The following is a 15,353-nucleotide window of genomic DNA, read 5'->3' as shown; positions in this document are numbered from 1 at the left end:
GAAGCAATAAAATTGTGGTATGGATTTTTATGTTCTTAAAACTTGTCATTTACTATAAGTCAATCATGCGGCAAATAAACGCTTAGTGTGAATATGATAGAAGTCTTTTACAACAAAAACGGCACGTGTTTGATTTTAGTTATAAATATCATAGATATATGATTACATGGGAAATTATATTGTATAATACACTTGTCTTTGTGGCAGAAAACACAAAGGTCCAATCTCTATTACATCGGAGCGGTGCCGCTATCAACTCGCAATACTAATGATAACTAACATAACAAAAGTGGCATATAGAATATTTTTGCATGATGTTATATATTTTTTTATTTGTATTTTAACATTGTTTCTTCTCCCACAAGGGCCCTGTGAGAGTGGAATATAAGATATTCTAACAAATTTTTAATCAATTATTGGAATAATTGAAGCATGGTCTTATTGCAACATTATTACTATTTAAACATAAACCTTGAGGTGGGGGATACTGTTTTTCTGTTCTTTTGATATATTTAACACACCGTGGTATAGGTGTGTCCCCCATATCACCTCGGTAAGTGTATAATTGTGAGCTGCACCAACAAATTTTCTCTTAATTTACAAATATGTTTAACTTTCTGGCACCAGTTGATTTAAAAGAAAAAGGTTTTCACCAGAGTACCCCTTTAAGGCCATAATACGGAAGTGAAAAGACAATCATTTGACCATAAATTTGCCTCCCACCAGGTGCTCCTCGGAAGATTTCTGACAGTATCTCTTAACTAGCGATCGGCACCTCAGCAACATGACTGAGTTGTTCCAATCCTTCTGCCGGAGTTCTTCTAAAGTTCCCCATGTATGTCCCCCTACGATCTGCTGTTAAAGCCTGACTCGGCAGACTCTACCACCAGATTACCGATTAAACTAAGCAATGCTATGCAATAGCAAAGCATTGCTCAGTAAATGCAATTTTATAAAAACTCACTTCCTGTGAACTCTGTACCATGGTTCGCAATTTGTCCATCTTAGTGCTGCTATAGCAGCACCACGAGCACCAGACCATTCTCATTAGGTGGCGGAAATATCAAATACCTCCAAGCAGCATTTTCAGTAAGCTGAGACCCCCTTTCTCAAACTATACCTAAAATCTTCAGTGCCGTGCAGCACAACAAGACAGCAATGGAAATGAGCATCTCCAGCCTGCCTACAGCAAGATGAAATACGTTAGCTATACCCTCCAGATCCTCCAGCAGAGGCTGTGCTAAAACTTACAGAATTATTGAGCTCCATACAGAATATGTTCCCGATAGAGCTTGCTTGTCTTAGACCTAACTACATAAATTTCTGAACTGGGGTTGCAAATCGCTTAAAAGGAGACCAATGTGAACAAGGTGGAGGACTCCATTGCGGCTGGCAGAAAGGACCTTGATGACAATGCAATTAAGCTAAAAGCTCCTGAATTTAAAGGGAACGTGTCACCAAATATATATATTTTTTTTTTTTGAGGTTAAATACATTTTTTAAAATATTTTGGGAAATATATTTTTACTTGTCACAAAATATTGAGCAGCAGAGGGAGCTAACATGAGGAATCTGGTAAAAGCAAGGATCTTGCTGCAAACATGGTCTTGCCCGTCTGCACCTTTTTTTTGTGGCTGTATGCAAAAAAAGGGGGGAGGGGAACTTGTAGTTTTCCAATTCCTCTAGGCAGAGCCATTTTGTTGGTGACTGAAGAGTGGCAAAGTACAGACTACTAGAGCTCTGTTCCACTGCCTGCAGCTGCCAGATGTCTCAGTCTTATTACCTGCCACTGCCAGATGTCTCTATACCACTGCCTGCCACTGCCAAATGTCTTTGTCCACTGCCTCCCGCTGCCAGAAATTTCTTGGCCACTGCCCGACACTTTTTTTAGTTACTGCCTAACACTTCCAGATATTTATGTCCCACTGCCTGCAGCTGCCAGACATTTCTTGCCAACTGCCTGCCATGCATTTCATGCCCACTGTCTGCCTGCCACTGCCAGACATTTCTTGCCCACTGCTTTTCTGCAGCTGCAAGACATTTTTGTCCCCATGCCTAACGCTACCAGACATTTATGTCCCACTGCCTTCTGCTGCCAGACATTTCTTGCCAACTGCCTGCCGCTGTCATGCATTTCTTGCCCACTGCCTGCTGCTGCCAGACACTTCTGTCTCACTGTCTGCCACTGCCATACTTTTTTTGCCCATTGCCTGCAGCTGTCAGAAATTTCTTGCCCACTGCCAGACATTTCTTGCGAACAGCTTCACTGTGTGAATTGCATTATTTTTCCAAAGCATTTGATAAGGTGCCACATAAAAAGTTGGTGCATAAAATGAGAAGGATTGGTCTGGGGGAAAATGTGTGCAAGTTGGTACCGTAAATACTCGAGTATAAGCCGAGTTTTTCAGCAGGTTTTTTCGTGCTGAAAACACCCCCCTCGGCTTATACTCGAGTGAACTCTCCACCCGCAGTGGTCTTCAACCTGCGGACCTCCGGAGGTTTCAAAACTACAACTCCCAGCAAGCCCGGGCAGCCATCGGCCTTCGACATCATCCAGCCCCCTCTCACCCCCCTTTAGTTCTGTACAGTACTCACCTCCGCTCGGCGCTGGTCCGGTGCTGCAGGACTGTCCGGAGAGGAGGTGGTCCGGTGGGATAGTGGTTTCGGGCTGCTATCTTCACCGGGGAGGCCTCTTCTAAGCGCTTCGGGCCCGGCCCCAGAATAGTCACGTTGCCTTGACAACGACGCAGAGGTACGTTCATTGCCAACGTACTTCTGCGTCATTGTCAAGGCAACGCCTCTATTCCGGGCCGGAAGCGCGGAGAAGAGGCGCCCCCGGTGAAGATAGCAGCCCGGAACCACTATCCCACCGGTCCACCTCCTCTCCGGACAGCCCTGCAGCACCGGACCAGCGCCGAGCGGAGGTGAGTACTGTACAGAACTAAAGGGGGGTGAGAGGGGGCTGGATGATGTCGAAGGCCGCAGTGGTCTTCAACCTGCGGACCTCCGGAGGTTTCAAAACTACAACTCCCTGCAAGCCCGGACAGCCGATGGCTGCCCGGGCTTGCTGGGAGTTGTAGTTTTGAAACCTCCGGAGGTCCGCAGGTTGAAGACCACTGAGGGCGGATGATGACAAGAGGATGATGAAGGGGGAGTGTGGGATGATGACATGAGGATGATGACGGGGGGGTGTGGGATGATGAAGGGGGGTGGGGATGATGACAAGGGGATGATGAGGGGGGGGGTGGGATGATTACAAGGGGATGATGAAGGGGGGTGGGGATGATGACAAGGGGATGATGAAGGGGGGATGTGTGTGATGATGACAAGGGGATGATGACAGGTGATGATGATGAGGGTCTGGATGATGACAGGCGGTGATGATGATGAGGATGTTAATGACGGGGGTCTGGATGATGACAGGGGGGGATGATTTATTTCCCACCCTAGGCTTATACTCAAGTCAATAACTTTTCCTGGGATTTTGGGTTGAAATTAGGGGTCTCGGCTTATACTCGGGACGGCTTATACTCAAGTATATACGGTAAGTAACTGGCTCAGTGATAGGAAACAGTGGTACTAATTCTGATTGGGTGACTGTTACTAGTGGGGTACCACAGAGGTTAGTCTTGGGTCCTATTCTATTTAATATATTTATAATGACCTTGTAGAGGGGTTGAATAGTAAAGTAGCAATCTTTGCAGATGATACTAAACTCTGTAAAATGGTTAACATAATAGTGGACAGTGCACTGTTACATGTATCTGGATAGGTTGGAGATTTGGGCTGAGATATGGCAGATGAGGTTCAACACTGATAAATGTAAGGTTATGCACATGGGGAGGAAAAATCCAGGCTGGGATTATGTATTAAATGGGAGAACACTTGGGACGACTGATGTGAAAAAGGACTTGGGAGTTTTAGTTAACAGTAAATTTAGCTGTAGTGACCAGTGTCGGGCAGCTGCTGCCAAGGCAAATAAAATCATGGGGTGCATTAATAGGGGCATAGATGCCCATGACAAGGAAATAATTCTACCGCTGTACAAATCACTAGTATGACCACACATAGAATATGGTGTATAACACTGGGCACCAGTGTACAAGAAAGATATAGTGAGTGGGAGGGTTCAAAGATGGGCATCCAGAGTAATACGGGGAATGGGAGGACTGCGGTACCCAGAAAGATCAGAATTAGGGTTATTTAGTTTAGAAAAAAGAAGGCTTAGGGGTGACCTAATAACTATGTATAAATATATCAGGGGGCAGTACAGAGATCTCTCCCATGACCTATTTATACCCAGGGCTGTATCTATAACAAGGGGGCATCCTCTACATCATGGGTGTCAAACATGCGGCCCTCAATAAATAATTTTGAGGCCCGGCAAAGATATTCATTGCTCTGCTCAGGGCCGGATCATCATCGGTGCTCCTGGAGCGCTTGCTCCGGGCCCAGTGCCCGCAGGGGGCCCCCATCACATTTGGGGCATCCCTGTGTCCCGAAAAATCTTTTCACGACACAAGGATGCCCCGGTTACCTCTCTGTGGCCCTGCGTTAACTTTAAAAACGCAGGGGCCGCCGGGAGGTAGCGCACGCAGGGACATCATGGACGTCCCATGCGTGCGCCCATAGGAGAAGAGCAGAGCGGAGCAGTGAGGAGGACGCGCGGGTATGGTAACTCACCAGAACGTCATCTTCGGTGTTCCGACCGCTCCTCCGGTCCCGGGACCTACTGCTATGGCCCATAGGCCATAGCAGTAGATCGTGACCCCGAACCGGAGGAGTGGTGGTCGGAACACTGAAGTGGGGCAGTAAACAGGCATACAGCCTCCAGCCAAACACTGTATATGGCTGAAGGCAGAATGTCTGTGGGGGAACTGTACTGCACCTAATGGGGGGGGGGGGGACTATACTGCACCTAATGGGGGGGGGAACTATACTGCACCTAATGTGGGGAACTATACTGCACCTAATGTGGGGAACTATACTGCACCTAATGTGGGGAAACTATACTGCCAACCTAATGTGGGGGAACTATACTGCCAACCTAATGTGGGGAACTATACTGCCAACCTAATGTGGGGGAACTGTACTGCACCTAATGTGGGGGAACTGTACTGCACCTAATGTGGGGGAACTGTACTGCACCTAATGTGGGGAACTATACTGCACCTAATGTGGGGAACTATACTGCACCTAATGTGGGGAACTATACTGCACCTAATGTGGGGGAACTATACTGCACCTAATGTGGGGGAACTATACTGCACCTAATGTGGGGGAACTGTACTGCACCTAATGTGGGGGGACCTGTACTGCACCTAATGTGGGGAACTATACTGCCAACCTAATGTGGGGGAACTGTACTGCACCTAATGTGGGGGAACTGTACTGCACCTAATGTGGGGAACTATACTACACCTAATGTGGGGAACTATACTACACCTTATGTGGGGGAACTGTACTGCACCTAATGTGGGGGAACTATACTGCACCTAATGTGGGGGAACTGTACTGCACCTAATGTGGGGGAACTGTACTGCACCTAATGTGGGGGAACTACACTGCACCTAATGTGGGGGAACTACACTGCACCTAATGTGGGGGAACTACACTGCACCTAATGTGGGGGAACTGTACTGCACCTAATGTGGGGGAACTGTACTGCACCTTATGTGGGGGAACTGTACTGCACCTAATGTGGGGGAACTGTACTGCACCTAATGTGGGGGAACTGTACTGCACCTAATGTGGGGGAACTGTTCTGCACCTAATGTGGGGGAACTGTTCTGCACCTAATGTGGGGGAACTGTTCTGCACCTAATGTGGGGAACTATCCTGCCAACCTAATATGGGGAACTATACTGCCAACCTAATGTGGGGAACTATACTGCCAACCTAATGTGGGGAACTATACTGCCAACCTAATGTGGGGGAACTATACAGCCAACCTAATGTGGGGGAACTGTACTGCACCTAATGTGGGGGAACTGTACTGCACCTAATGTGGGGGAACTGTACTGCACCTAATGTGGGGGAACTATACTGCCAACCTAATGTGGGGGAATGTACTTCACCTAATGTGGGGAACTATACTGCCAACCTAATGTGGGGGAACTGTACTGCACCTAATGTGGGGGAACTGTACTGCACCTAATGTGGGGGAACTGTACTGCACCTAATGTGGGGGAACTGTACTGCACCTAATGTGGGGGAACTGTACTGCACCTAATGTGGGGGAACTGTACTGCACCTAATGTGGGGGAGCTATACTTTTTATGCGGCCCACATAAACTTAAACCTTGTTTTTTTTTGGCCCATGTTAGCCTTTGAGTTTGACATGCTTGCTCTACATTTAGAGAAAAGAAGGTTTCTAAACCAGCACAGATGCGGGTTCTTTACTGTAAGAACAGTGAGACTGTGGAACTCTCTTCCTGAGGAGGTGGTCATGGTGAACTCGGTAAAAGAGTTCAAAAGGGGCCTGGTTGCAGAATAATAACATTACAGGTTATGGATTCTAGATTTATAGGGACAGAAGGTTTATCCAGGGATTTATTCTGACTGCCATAATGGAGTCGGGAAGGAATTTTTAAAGCTAGAATGAAAGTTTTTTGCCTTCCTCTGGATCAACTCAGTAGGGACTCATTAGGGATATAGATTGAACTTGATGGACTCTGGTCTTTTTTCAACCTTATAACCTATGTTACTATGCTACCCAATATGCCACCTTCCACGCATCTCTATTCAGATGTTGCACCCTCCAGCCTGGAAAGGAGGCATATAATGAGACCTATCATGCTTGCGCTACAGAAAGCATAACAGAGATACCATTCCATTTTAACCTTCAGTTTATGTGCAATTCTCCTGAGATCTGATGCCATCATACATAGTGTTTTATGGTACTAAGAGCAGAGAGGTGGTAACCATTTTATACAAAATTTATTTTTTATGGAGGTGGGCACCCTACATAAGGTACTGTATGTTGATAGTACATATGCCCCCACTGAGGACCCCCTCCAATTTGTTTCTGTAAGATGGGTCAATTAGTGGGTGGGCTTCAATATGATCATCAGTTATGGTGTAGGGATTTTAACCTTGTCCAAAATGGAAAATTGGTTTGAGCCTCTACAGTATGGTGTTTTAAATGGGCACTGTCATCAACAATTTTTTTTTTTGATAGGTTGTAGTACATATGTACTACAACATATCTCTAATATATTTTCATTATTTTTTTTTTTTTATTAAAATGTTTAAATTAACGTTTGAAAACCGGCCACTAGGGGTCTCCCTCCTAGTCGCCGGCTGCAGGCTGGCGTGACGTCACGCCTGAATTCGGACTGATGCCGGCCGGGCATCGGTCCTAATTCATTCAGCCTGTTCTTGCTTTCTGCCTGTCAATCAGACAGGCAGGGAGCGAGCGCATTGGCTTCCTGGCCACAGACGCCGGCCATTCCTCTCGCACCACACCACTGATACGGCCCCTGCATACTGCTGATGCTGCTGGACTCTGCAGTTTGTACGTATGGGGATCGTGTTTCAACACGGGGGTTGCGGGGAGAGCGGGGCTTGGGGTTTCAACACGGGGTTGCGGGGATCGGGGTTTCAACACGGGGGTTGCGGGGGGGAGGGGGGGGCGGCTTAGCACTGGAGGGAACGGGGTAGCGCTGCGCCAATGGCCCTAACTTATTGTTTTCAACACAGGGTGCCTCCAGCTGTTTCCCCACTACAACTCCCATCATGCCCTGACAGCCAATAGATGTCAGGGCAAGCTGGGAGTTGTAGTGGTGAAACAGCTGGAGGCACCCTGTATAGTGAATTAAGGGCGGAAGTGCCGGCCCCAGCAGGCATCAGTGACGTCTGCCTGCTGGGAAAGTTTGCCTGGTAGTGAGCACACTACCAGGCAGACAAAAAGACCTTTTTTTAATATAGTAAAAATAAAAGCAGGAAGGGGGTTAGGGAGAGATGGGAAATAGGCCGGGACAGAAAAAAAAATATATAGGATGGTGGGAGCTACCCTTTAAGGATTTACGCCTGGCTGATACCTAGATGGAATTTAATGGCACTCAGCGGGGATAAAAAAATGTATTCACTTGCGCACTATAGGCTAACAAGCCTGATCGTTTGTTAGCCTTAATGCTAAAGTGTCAGTAGGTGATCAACAGGGTTCAAAAAGTCTAGATCAGACCAGAACCAGACCACCTTCCTCCTAATCACATCTAATCTATAGTCCATGACTATTGTGGCAAACATCATTCAGCTCCATCCTCTGTTTTGGATGTTGATCTCCATACTTACCTAACTAACACTGCTTGTACTACTATCTCTGCTGAGCAGAACTGAACACATGTAGACACAAAACTCTTTATGGTAGTCTTAGCAAAAAAACTGAATGCAGCCCTACCATCTTTTGTGGGTTTTATCATGGGCCATCAAGCACATGACAACATCTGTAAAATCTTGAAAATAGTCTACTGGTCTTTCTGCACAACCACTCCTGTGACATTGTTGGGTCTCGATATTGAGTGGGCTTTTGAAAGTTTTAGGATCAGAGGTCCTTTTGCAACTGCACTATGACTTCTTTACTCTACCCCTCCAGCCCTCCTCAAACTTCTACCACAACACCCCACTCCTATATGGAATGCGAGGGGAATGCGACAAGGATTCCCACTTTTGCCCTTGCAATCGAACCCCTCAAAATCCTTATACAAGATAATCCCAACAATATCTTTGCTTTATTAGTCCACAATTAATCCAGATTAATTTTTCTAAATTGGAGGTGATGTATTGCAAAACCCACAAGAGTGTACAGAGCACTCCATAGCAGAGAAATTCCAGGTCAGGTAGGTATCTTAGTGTATCCCTTATTTGGAAATCTCTCTCAAATTCTATTTCGGCTCTTCAAAATCTGAACTACCTCCTGCTATTCAGGACTTTCCTAGAGGATTAACACGGGTGGGACATTCCTCACCTTACTTGGTTAGGAGAGTGCATACGAATAAAATGGTAGTCTTGCCCAAACAATTATATTTGTTACGTATTTTACCAATACGAGTGAAGACAACAGACATTAAAGGAGATATCCAGTGGAGAAAAACTTATCCCCCATCTTAAGGATAGGCGATAAGTTTCAGATCGCGAGGGGTCCGACCGCTGGGGCCCCCCGCGATCTCCTGTACGGGGCCCCGACAGCCTGCAGGAAGGGGGCGTGTTGACCACCGCATGAAGCCCTCAATAGAACTCTATGGCAGAGCCTGAGCGCTGCCTTCGGCAATCTCCGGCTCTGCCATAGGGTTGTATTGAGGGGGCGTGTCGGCCACCACTTCGTGCGGTGGTCAACACGCGCAATCTGGACAGCAAGCCGGGGCCCTGTACAGAGAGACCGCGGGGGGGGGGGGGGGGGGGGGGGCCCAGCGATTTGGGGGTCTCCGTCCCTAACCTAGTAAAATATTATCGGCATCCTGAATGGCCCAACTTTTGCTAAGCATTCCCACAAGGGGAATGTGTTACTGTCTCCATTAATGTGGTCCTCACTACCTTTAAGTCGATCTGCTCTTTTTTAAATATCCATTTATCCCCCTCACAATGGAGTAAAGCATGGTCTACTCTAAGTAAGGGGAACTGGCAGGTGGCGTTGACTGAGACGGCCTTGAAAATACTACACCAGGCTTATTAAGTACCAACCAGGTTACATGCAATCTTCCCTACTGTATCACCATTTTGCATTCGGGGATGTTCTGATTTAGGCTCTCCTTATCATATATGGTGGTCTTGCCCTTTGGCTCTCAGGTTCTGGGGTGAGTTTCCTCAACTTAAAATGGCCTTTAGCATACAATGGGCTTTTCTGGACGATTGTAACTTGAAACCTTCCAATAATCAACATACAATGATACGGCCAGTCCAGATCAAAGAGTGTCAATTGCTGGAAGAACTGAACAAACTGCAATTTAACTGGTAAAACCCCTGTATTACTGAAGTGCATTCACTGACTGGCTGTCTGGTAGTGCACCCCCCCCACACAGTACAGGGAGGTATTCATGTTCTGTATTACTCTTTAACTCTGCCAGGATTAGCAGCTCCTCTAGATACTAGGTGAGGGCAGCTCCATTTTACTATTTTGGAACACTGGGGGAGATTTATCAAAACCTGTGTAGAGGAAAAGTTGACTAGTTGCCCAGTGCAGCCAATCAGATTGCTTTTTTCATTTTTCAGAGGACTTCTTAATAATTAAAAATAGCAATCTGATTAGTTGCTATGGGCAGCTGTTCAACTATTTCTATACAAAGGTTTTGATAAGTCTCCCCCACTGTGTGTACTGTACAAAACCCTGAAGACGCTCATGTCCTCTACAAAGACAGTGATTTATAGCTTCAAGCAGGTATTTCTTACTTTAAGGACTTGTTTCATGTTTATCAGTTATCTACCGTATTTATTGGCATATAACATACTTTTAAAACCTAAATTTAGGACAAAAAGCCTGCCTGCGTGTTTTACCCCGATAAATGTTCTGGTCACTGATTTAAAGTGGCCGCAGCGCCGGCTGCTTGTTAAAGATCAGCAGTCTGGCCGCAGCAACTTTAAAACAGTGACCAGCGGTAGCTCCTGCGGGCCCTGACACTCCTCCTGATATTAATGTTTTTCATGTCTCCTTACCTGGCCGTGCTCCGGCAGGCTCAGGTAATGCGGCAGGTCTTGTGGGTTGTGCGCATAGTATGACGAGTGACGTCTCCTGTCTGCTCCTCTGCACAACGTCAGGGACATCAATCCTCATTTCCTGCAGTCGCCGCGGGTGACTGTTCTAAAGTGGCCGTGGCTGGGCTGCTAAACTTTAACAAGAAGCCAGCGCTGCTGCCACTCTGACCAGCGGCAGCTGCAGAGAATTACATCCCTGCCGCCGCGCAGAGGAGCCGGCAGGAGACGTCACTCGTCATACCTTACTATCCACACAGCCCACAAGACCCGCAGCATTACCTGAGCCTGCCGGAGCGTGGCCAAGTAAGGAAATATGAAAAATAGAAAAAGCAGGGGGAGAGGGGGAACAATGAGCAGGGGAGGATTATGAGCAGGGGGGTAATGATGAGTCAGAGGGGGGGATAATTATGAGTCAGAGGGGGGGTAATGATGAGTCAGAGGGGGGGTAATGATGAGTCAGAGGGGGGTGATGATGCGCTAGGGGGGTAATGATGCGCAAGGGGGGGGGGAATGATGCGCAAGGGGGGAAATGATGCGCAAGGGGGGAAATGATGCGCAAGGGGGGAAATGATGCGCTAGGGGGGAAATGATGCGCTAGGGGGGAAATGATGCGCTAGGGGGGAAATGATGCGCTAGGGGGGAAATGATGCGCTAGGGGGGAAATGATGCGCTAGGGGGGAAATGATGCGCTAGGGGGGAAATGATGCGCTAGGGGGGAAATGATGCGCTAGGGGGGAAATAATGCACTAGGGGGGAAATAATGCGCTAGGGGGGAAATAATGCGCTAGGGGGGAAATGATGCGCTAGGGGGGAAATGATGCGCTAGGGGGGAAATGATGCGCTAGGGGGGAAATGATGCGCTAAGGGGGAAATGATTGGGCTAGCGGGGAAGTGATGGGCTAGCGGGGAAGTGATGGGCTAGCGGGGAAGTGATGGGCTAGCGGGGAAGTGATGGGCTAGGGGGGAAGTGATGGGCTAGGGGGGAAGTGATGGGCTAGGGGGGAAATGATACGCTAGGGGGGGAAATGATGCACTAGGGGGGAAATGATGAGCAGGGGGGAAATGATGAGCAGCGGGGAAATGATGAGCAGCGGGGAAATGATGAGCAGCGGGGAAACGATGAGCAGCGGGGAAATGATGAGCAGCGGGGAAATGATGAGCAGGGGGGAAATTATGAGCAGGGGGGAAATTATGAGCAGGGGGGAAATTATGAGCAGGGGGGAAATTATGAGCAGGGGGAAATTATGAGCAGGGGGGAAATTATGAGCAGGGGGAATCATAGGGGAAAGGAGGCACACAGGGGATGAGGGGGGGGGGAATGTGGCACAGGGGCTGATAAAAAGGGGTGGAGGGGGCAAACTGAGGTGCAGGGGGAATCAAAGTTGGGGGGATGATGAGGCATAAAGTTCAGAGCTTCAAAGTCATTTATTCACATTTATTTATTTTCCTCAAATTTTGTGAAAATGAGTGTGCGTGTTATACACCAGTGCCTGTAATATGCCAATAAATACGGTACTTATTTTTCTTTTGTTTCCTATTTTAGGATGACATTTTGGGGCTTTGGAACCAATTACCAGGTTTCCAGAGAGTTGTGTTCCCAACATACAATGGTTATACAATGGTCATCCCAGAACCAGTTAATATTGTAACTTAAGGGACCACTGTATTATAATAGAAAAGCATGCAAACATGGGTTTTGCTTATTGACCCACAGAGTACAGATAACATGTGTAACATGTCAGTTCAACCTTAAAATGCACTGCGTACAAATGGACCCCCACAAAAGTCGCTAAATTGTATGTGTGTGTGTGTGTGTGTGTGTAATATTTTGATTTTGCCATACATTTTATGGTATACTGTATGGTGTAACTACATGGCTCTGTGGATGGGAAAATAAAAGCGTTATGTATCTTTAAAGGCGAGGATAGAAAAAAAACATAAAAATGAGCAGTGTCCTCTAGGCTAAAATGGGCTGTGTCCTTAAGGGGTTAAAAATATACAGAAGCAGAAGGAGAGGTGGGGAAATGAGGCAGTTGAGTACCAGTTATTTCTTATTTTTAAGTCAAAATAAAAGTAAAAATTGGTATTGGTACTGCCCCCCCCACCGCACCCCACCAAAGACCTTCTCTTACTACTATTACTTCTTCAACATTCAGTTGTTGAAATCTTACACGATTACATTTTCAGCTTTCATTCTCAATTTCAATATCAGGACAGCATAGTTTTACCTTCCTCTTTTTCAGTGCTTCCATCATAGAAATAAATATGCTGAGTGGTAACTTCTAAACGGCCAGAAATAACATCCATTAGAGTGATAAGCTCGCAGTCTTCGGATAGAACTGTTTTCTCCTTCTGACTTTGTTCTTCTTTTTCATTTCTTAAATAACCATAAAATTTAATTTAACTTACATTTAATTTTTAAAGAGTAAACATGCAGATTATTTATTGGACAGTTTAAATGCACTGGGTTGATCCCATAGTTATTTTAAAATATACTGAATACAAAAAATAGGAATCAATAAACTCTAGATGTACCTCCTCCTATATATTATTTTAATAGCCATTAATAGCCTTAAAGGGGTACTCCGGTGGAAAACATTTTTTTTCATATCAGCTGGCTCCAGAAAGCAAACAGATTTGTAAATTACTTATATTTAAAAATCTTAATCCTTCCAGCACTTATCAGCTGCTGTATACTACAGAGGAAGTGGAGTTGTTGTTTTCTGTCTGACCACAGTGCTCTCTGCTGACACCTCTGTCTGTGTCAGGAACTGTCCAGAACCGGAGTAAATCCCCATAGCAAACCTCTCCGGCTCTGGACAGTTCCTGACATGGATAGTGATGTCAGCGGAGAGCACTGTGGTCAGACCGAAAACAACAACTCAACTTCCTCTGCAGTATACAGCAGCTGAATCTGTTCATGTGTGGTGCAAGAAGCAGTCAGCACGACTCAGTCCTCCACACGGCAAGGAGCCTCCAATAGTAGCAATAGAACAACAGAAGCCAGCGGTAATTTCACCTTTATTTAATCAGATGCATGATAGGTAGTGGAGAGGTGTGGGATTATATAGGGCTAAATTTAAGAGGTGTACTAGTAGCAACTGAGGGTTTAACCCTAATGGTTCCAAAGCCTAATCCGCCTATCCCCTAAAATTATGGCTAAAGCATGACAGAATGCTCCATAATGGAACCATAGAATACAAGCTCAGTAATAGAAAGAAACAAAAACAAGGAAAAAAGCATAATATGACACATAACGTATTCGTCTAATAATGCAAGATAACATCTGATCTGAAATTAAGGCCATACGGCTGGAACTTATGCAACGAGTAAATCCAAAAAACCTCTCTAATTATGCAGGATTTTGATACAATCTCCTCCCCTTTCTGGTAGCTGGTCTACCTAAATATCATAAAATTGAAAATTCGAAGTGTCACTTGACTATACAGTTCGAAAATGTTTCGAGACATTAGAAGAATTTGTATATGTTGTGCTATGTACACCTCTCAAGTGTTTCTGGATCTTTTCTTCAATAGCCTTCTTGTACTGCCGATATAGGAGATATTGCAACTTTTGCAGCATACCCTATATATGACATATGTAGACTGGCAATTAATGAATTGCTGTACAGTAAAAGTTTTGGATTCAGTCACATTGATGGTGGTAGTCTTAACCGCGTAATCCCATTCAACGCACCTCACTTGACCACATTTAAAAAATCCTCTCATTGACAACCAAGAGGAATGGGTATTAGAACTACGCGAAGATGGAAGGGCACTAGGAGATTAGGGACCCGTCTACTAGAGAAATTAACTCCAAATTGTAAGTATTTGTTTAGTACAGGATCTTGTAATACTGGCAAGAACTTTGCTATGATACTTTTAATATTGTTGAATTCCAAACTGTATGTAGTGACAAAAGTCTGCTAAAATGGGGAGGGCAGCAGGGAGGATTGTTGTGGTTTAACAGTGAGGAGGTCTTTCCTAGGTTTAAGCTGAACTTTGCATTTTGGTCTATTCAGGGACCAGGGCTGATAACCTCTATCATGCAACCGGTGACATACCGTGTCCAATTTGGCTTGGTAAGCATCTTCGGATTAACAATTCCTCCGGGCTTGAGTCAGCTCACCAACAGGGATGGCAAGAACCATATGTTTGGGATGGCATGACTCGGCCCGGAGGATGGTGTTACCCGAAGTAGGCTTCCCTTATGGGGTAGTGTGACCACATCCCTCTTTGGCTTGTAAGAGAATATCCAAATATGGAGTAGTAGATTTGTGCCAGGAGTGTGTAAAAATTTGTTTGTTTTTTTTACACATTTCTGGCACAAATCTGCTACTCCAATTGGGGGTTAATTTCTCTAGTAGACAGGCCCCGAATCTAGCCAATCTGTTATCTCCTAGTGCCCTTCCATTTTCCCGTTCTAATGCCCATTCCTCTTGGTTGTCTATGAGGATTTTTCAAACATGGTCAAGCGAGTTGCGTTGTATGTGAATACGTGGTTAAAACTACCACCATCAATGTGACTGAATCCAAAACTTTTGCTATACAGCAATTCATTAATTGCCAGTCTACATATGTCGTATATAGGATATGCTGCAAAAGTTGCAATATCTCCTATATTGGGTGTACAAAAAGGCCATTGAAGAAAAGGATCCAGGAATA

The 15,353-nt window shown here is 45.8% G+C and overlaps 1 protein-coding gene across 3 annotated transcripts in view; it reads right to left on the bottom strand.

The window, feature by feature from the left end:
• Nucleotides 1–15,353, bottom strand: part of NBEAL1 (neurobeachin like 1) — a 273,447-nt gene that overhangs the window by 50,803 nt on the left and 207,291 nt on the right. For all 3 annotated transcript variants that reach the window (XM_056534118.1, XM_056534117.1, XM_056534119.1), the window contains one exon: nt 12,918–13,066. In XM_056534118.1, coding sequence (XP_056390093.1) covers nt 12,918–13,066 — 149 coding nt within the window. The remainder of the gene's footprint in view (nt 1–12,917; nt 13,067–15,353) is intronic.

The sequence above is a fragment of the Hyla sarda genome, chromosome 8 (assembly GCF_029499605.1).
Source record: "Hyla sarda isolate aHylSar1 chromosome 8, aHylSar1.hap1, whole genome shotgun sequence".
Lineage (NCBI taxonomy): Eukaryota > Metazoa > Chordata > Amphibia > Anura > Hylidae > Hyla > Hyla sarda.
This window is presented reverse-complemented; position numbering and strand designations above follow the sequence as displayed.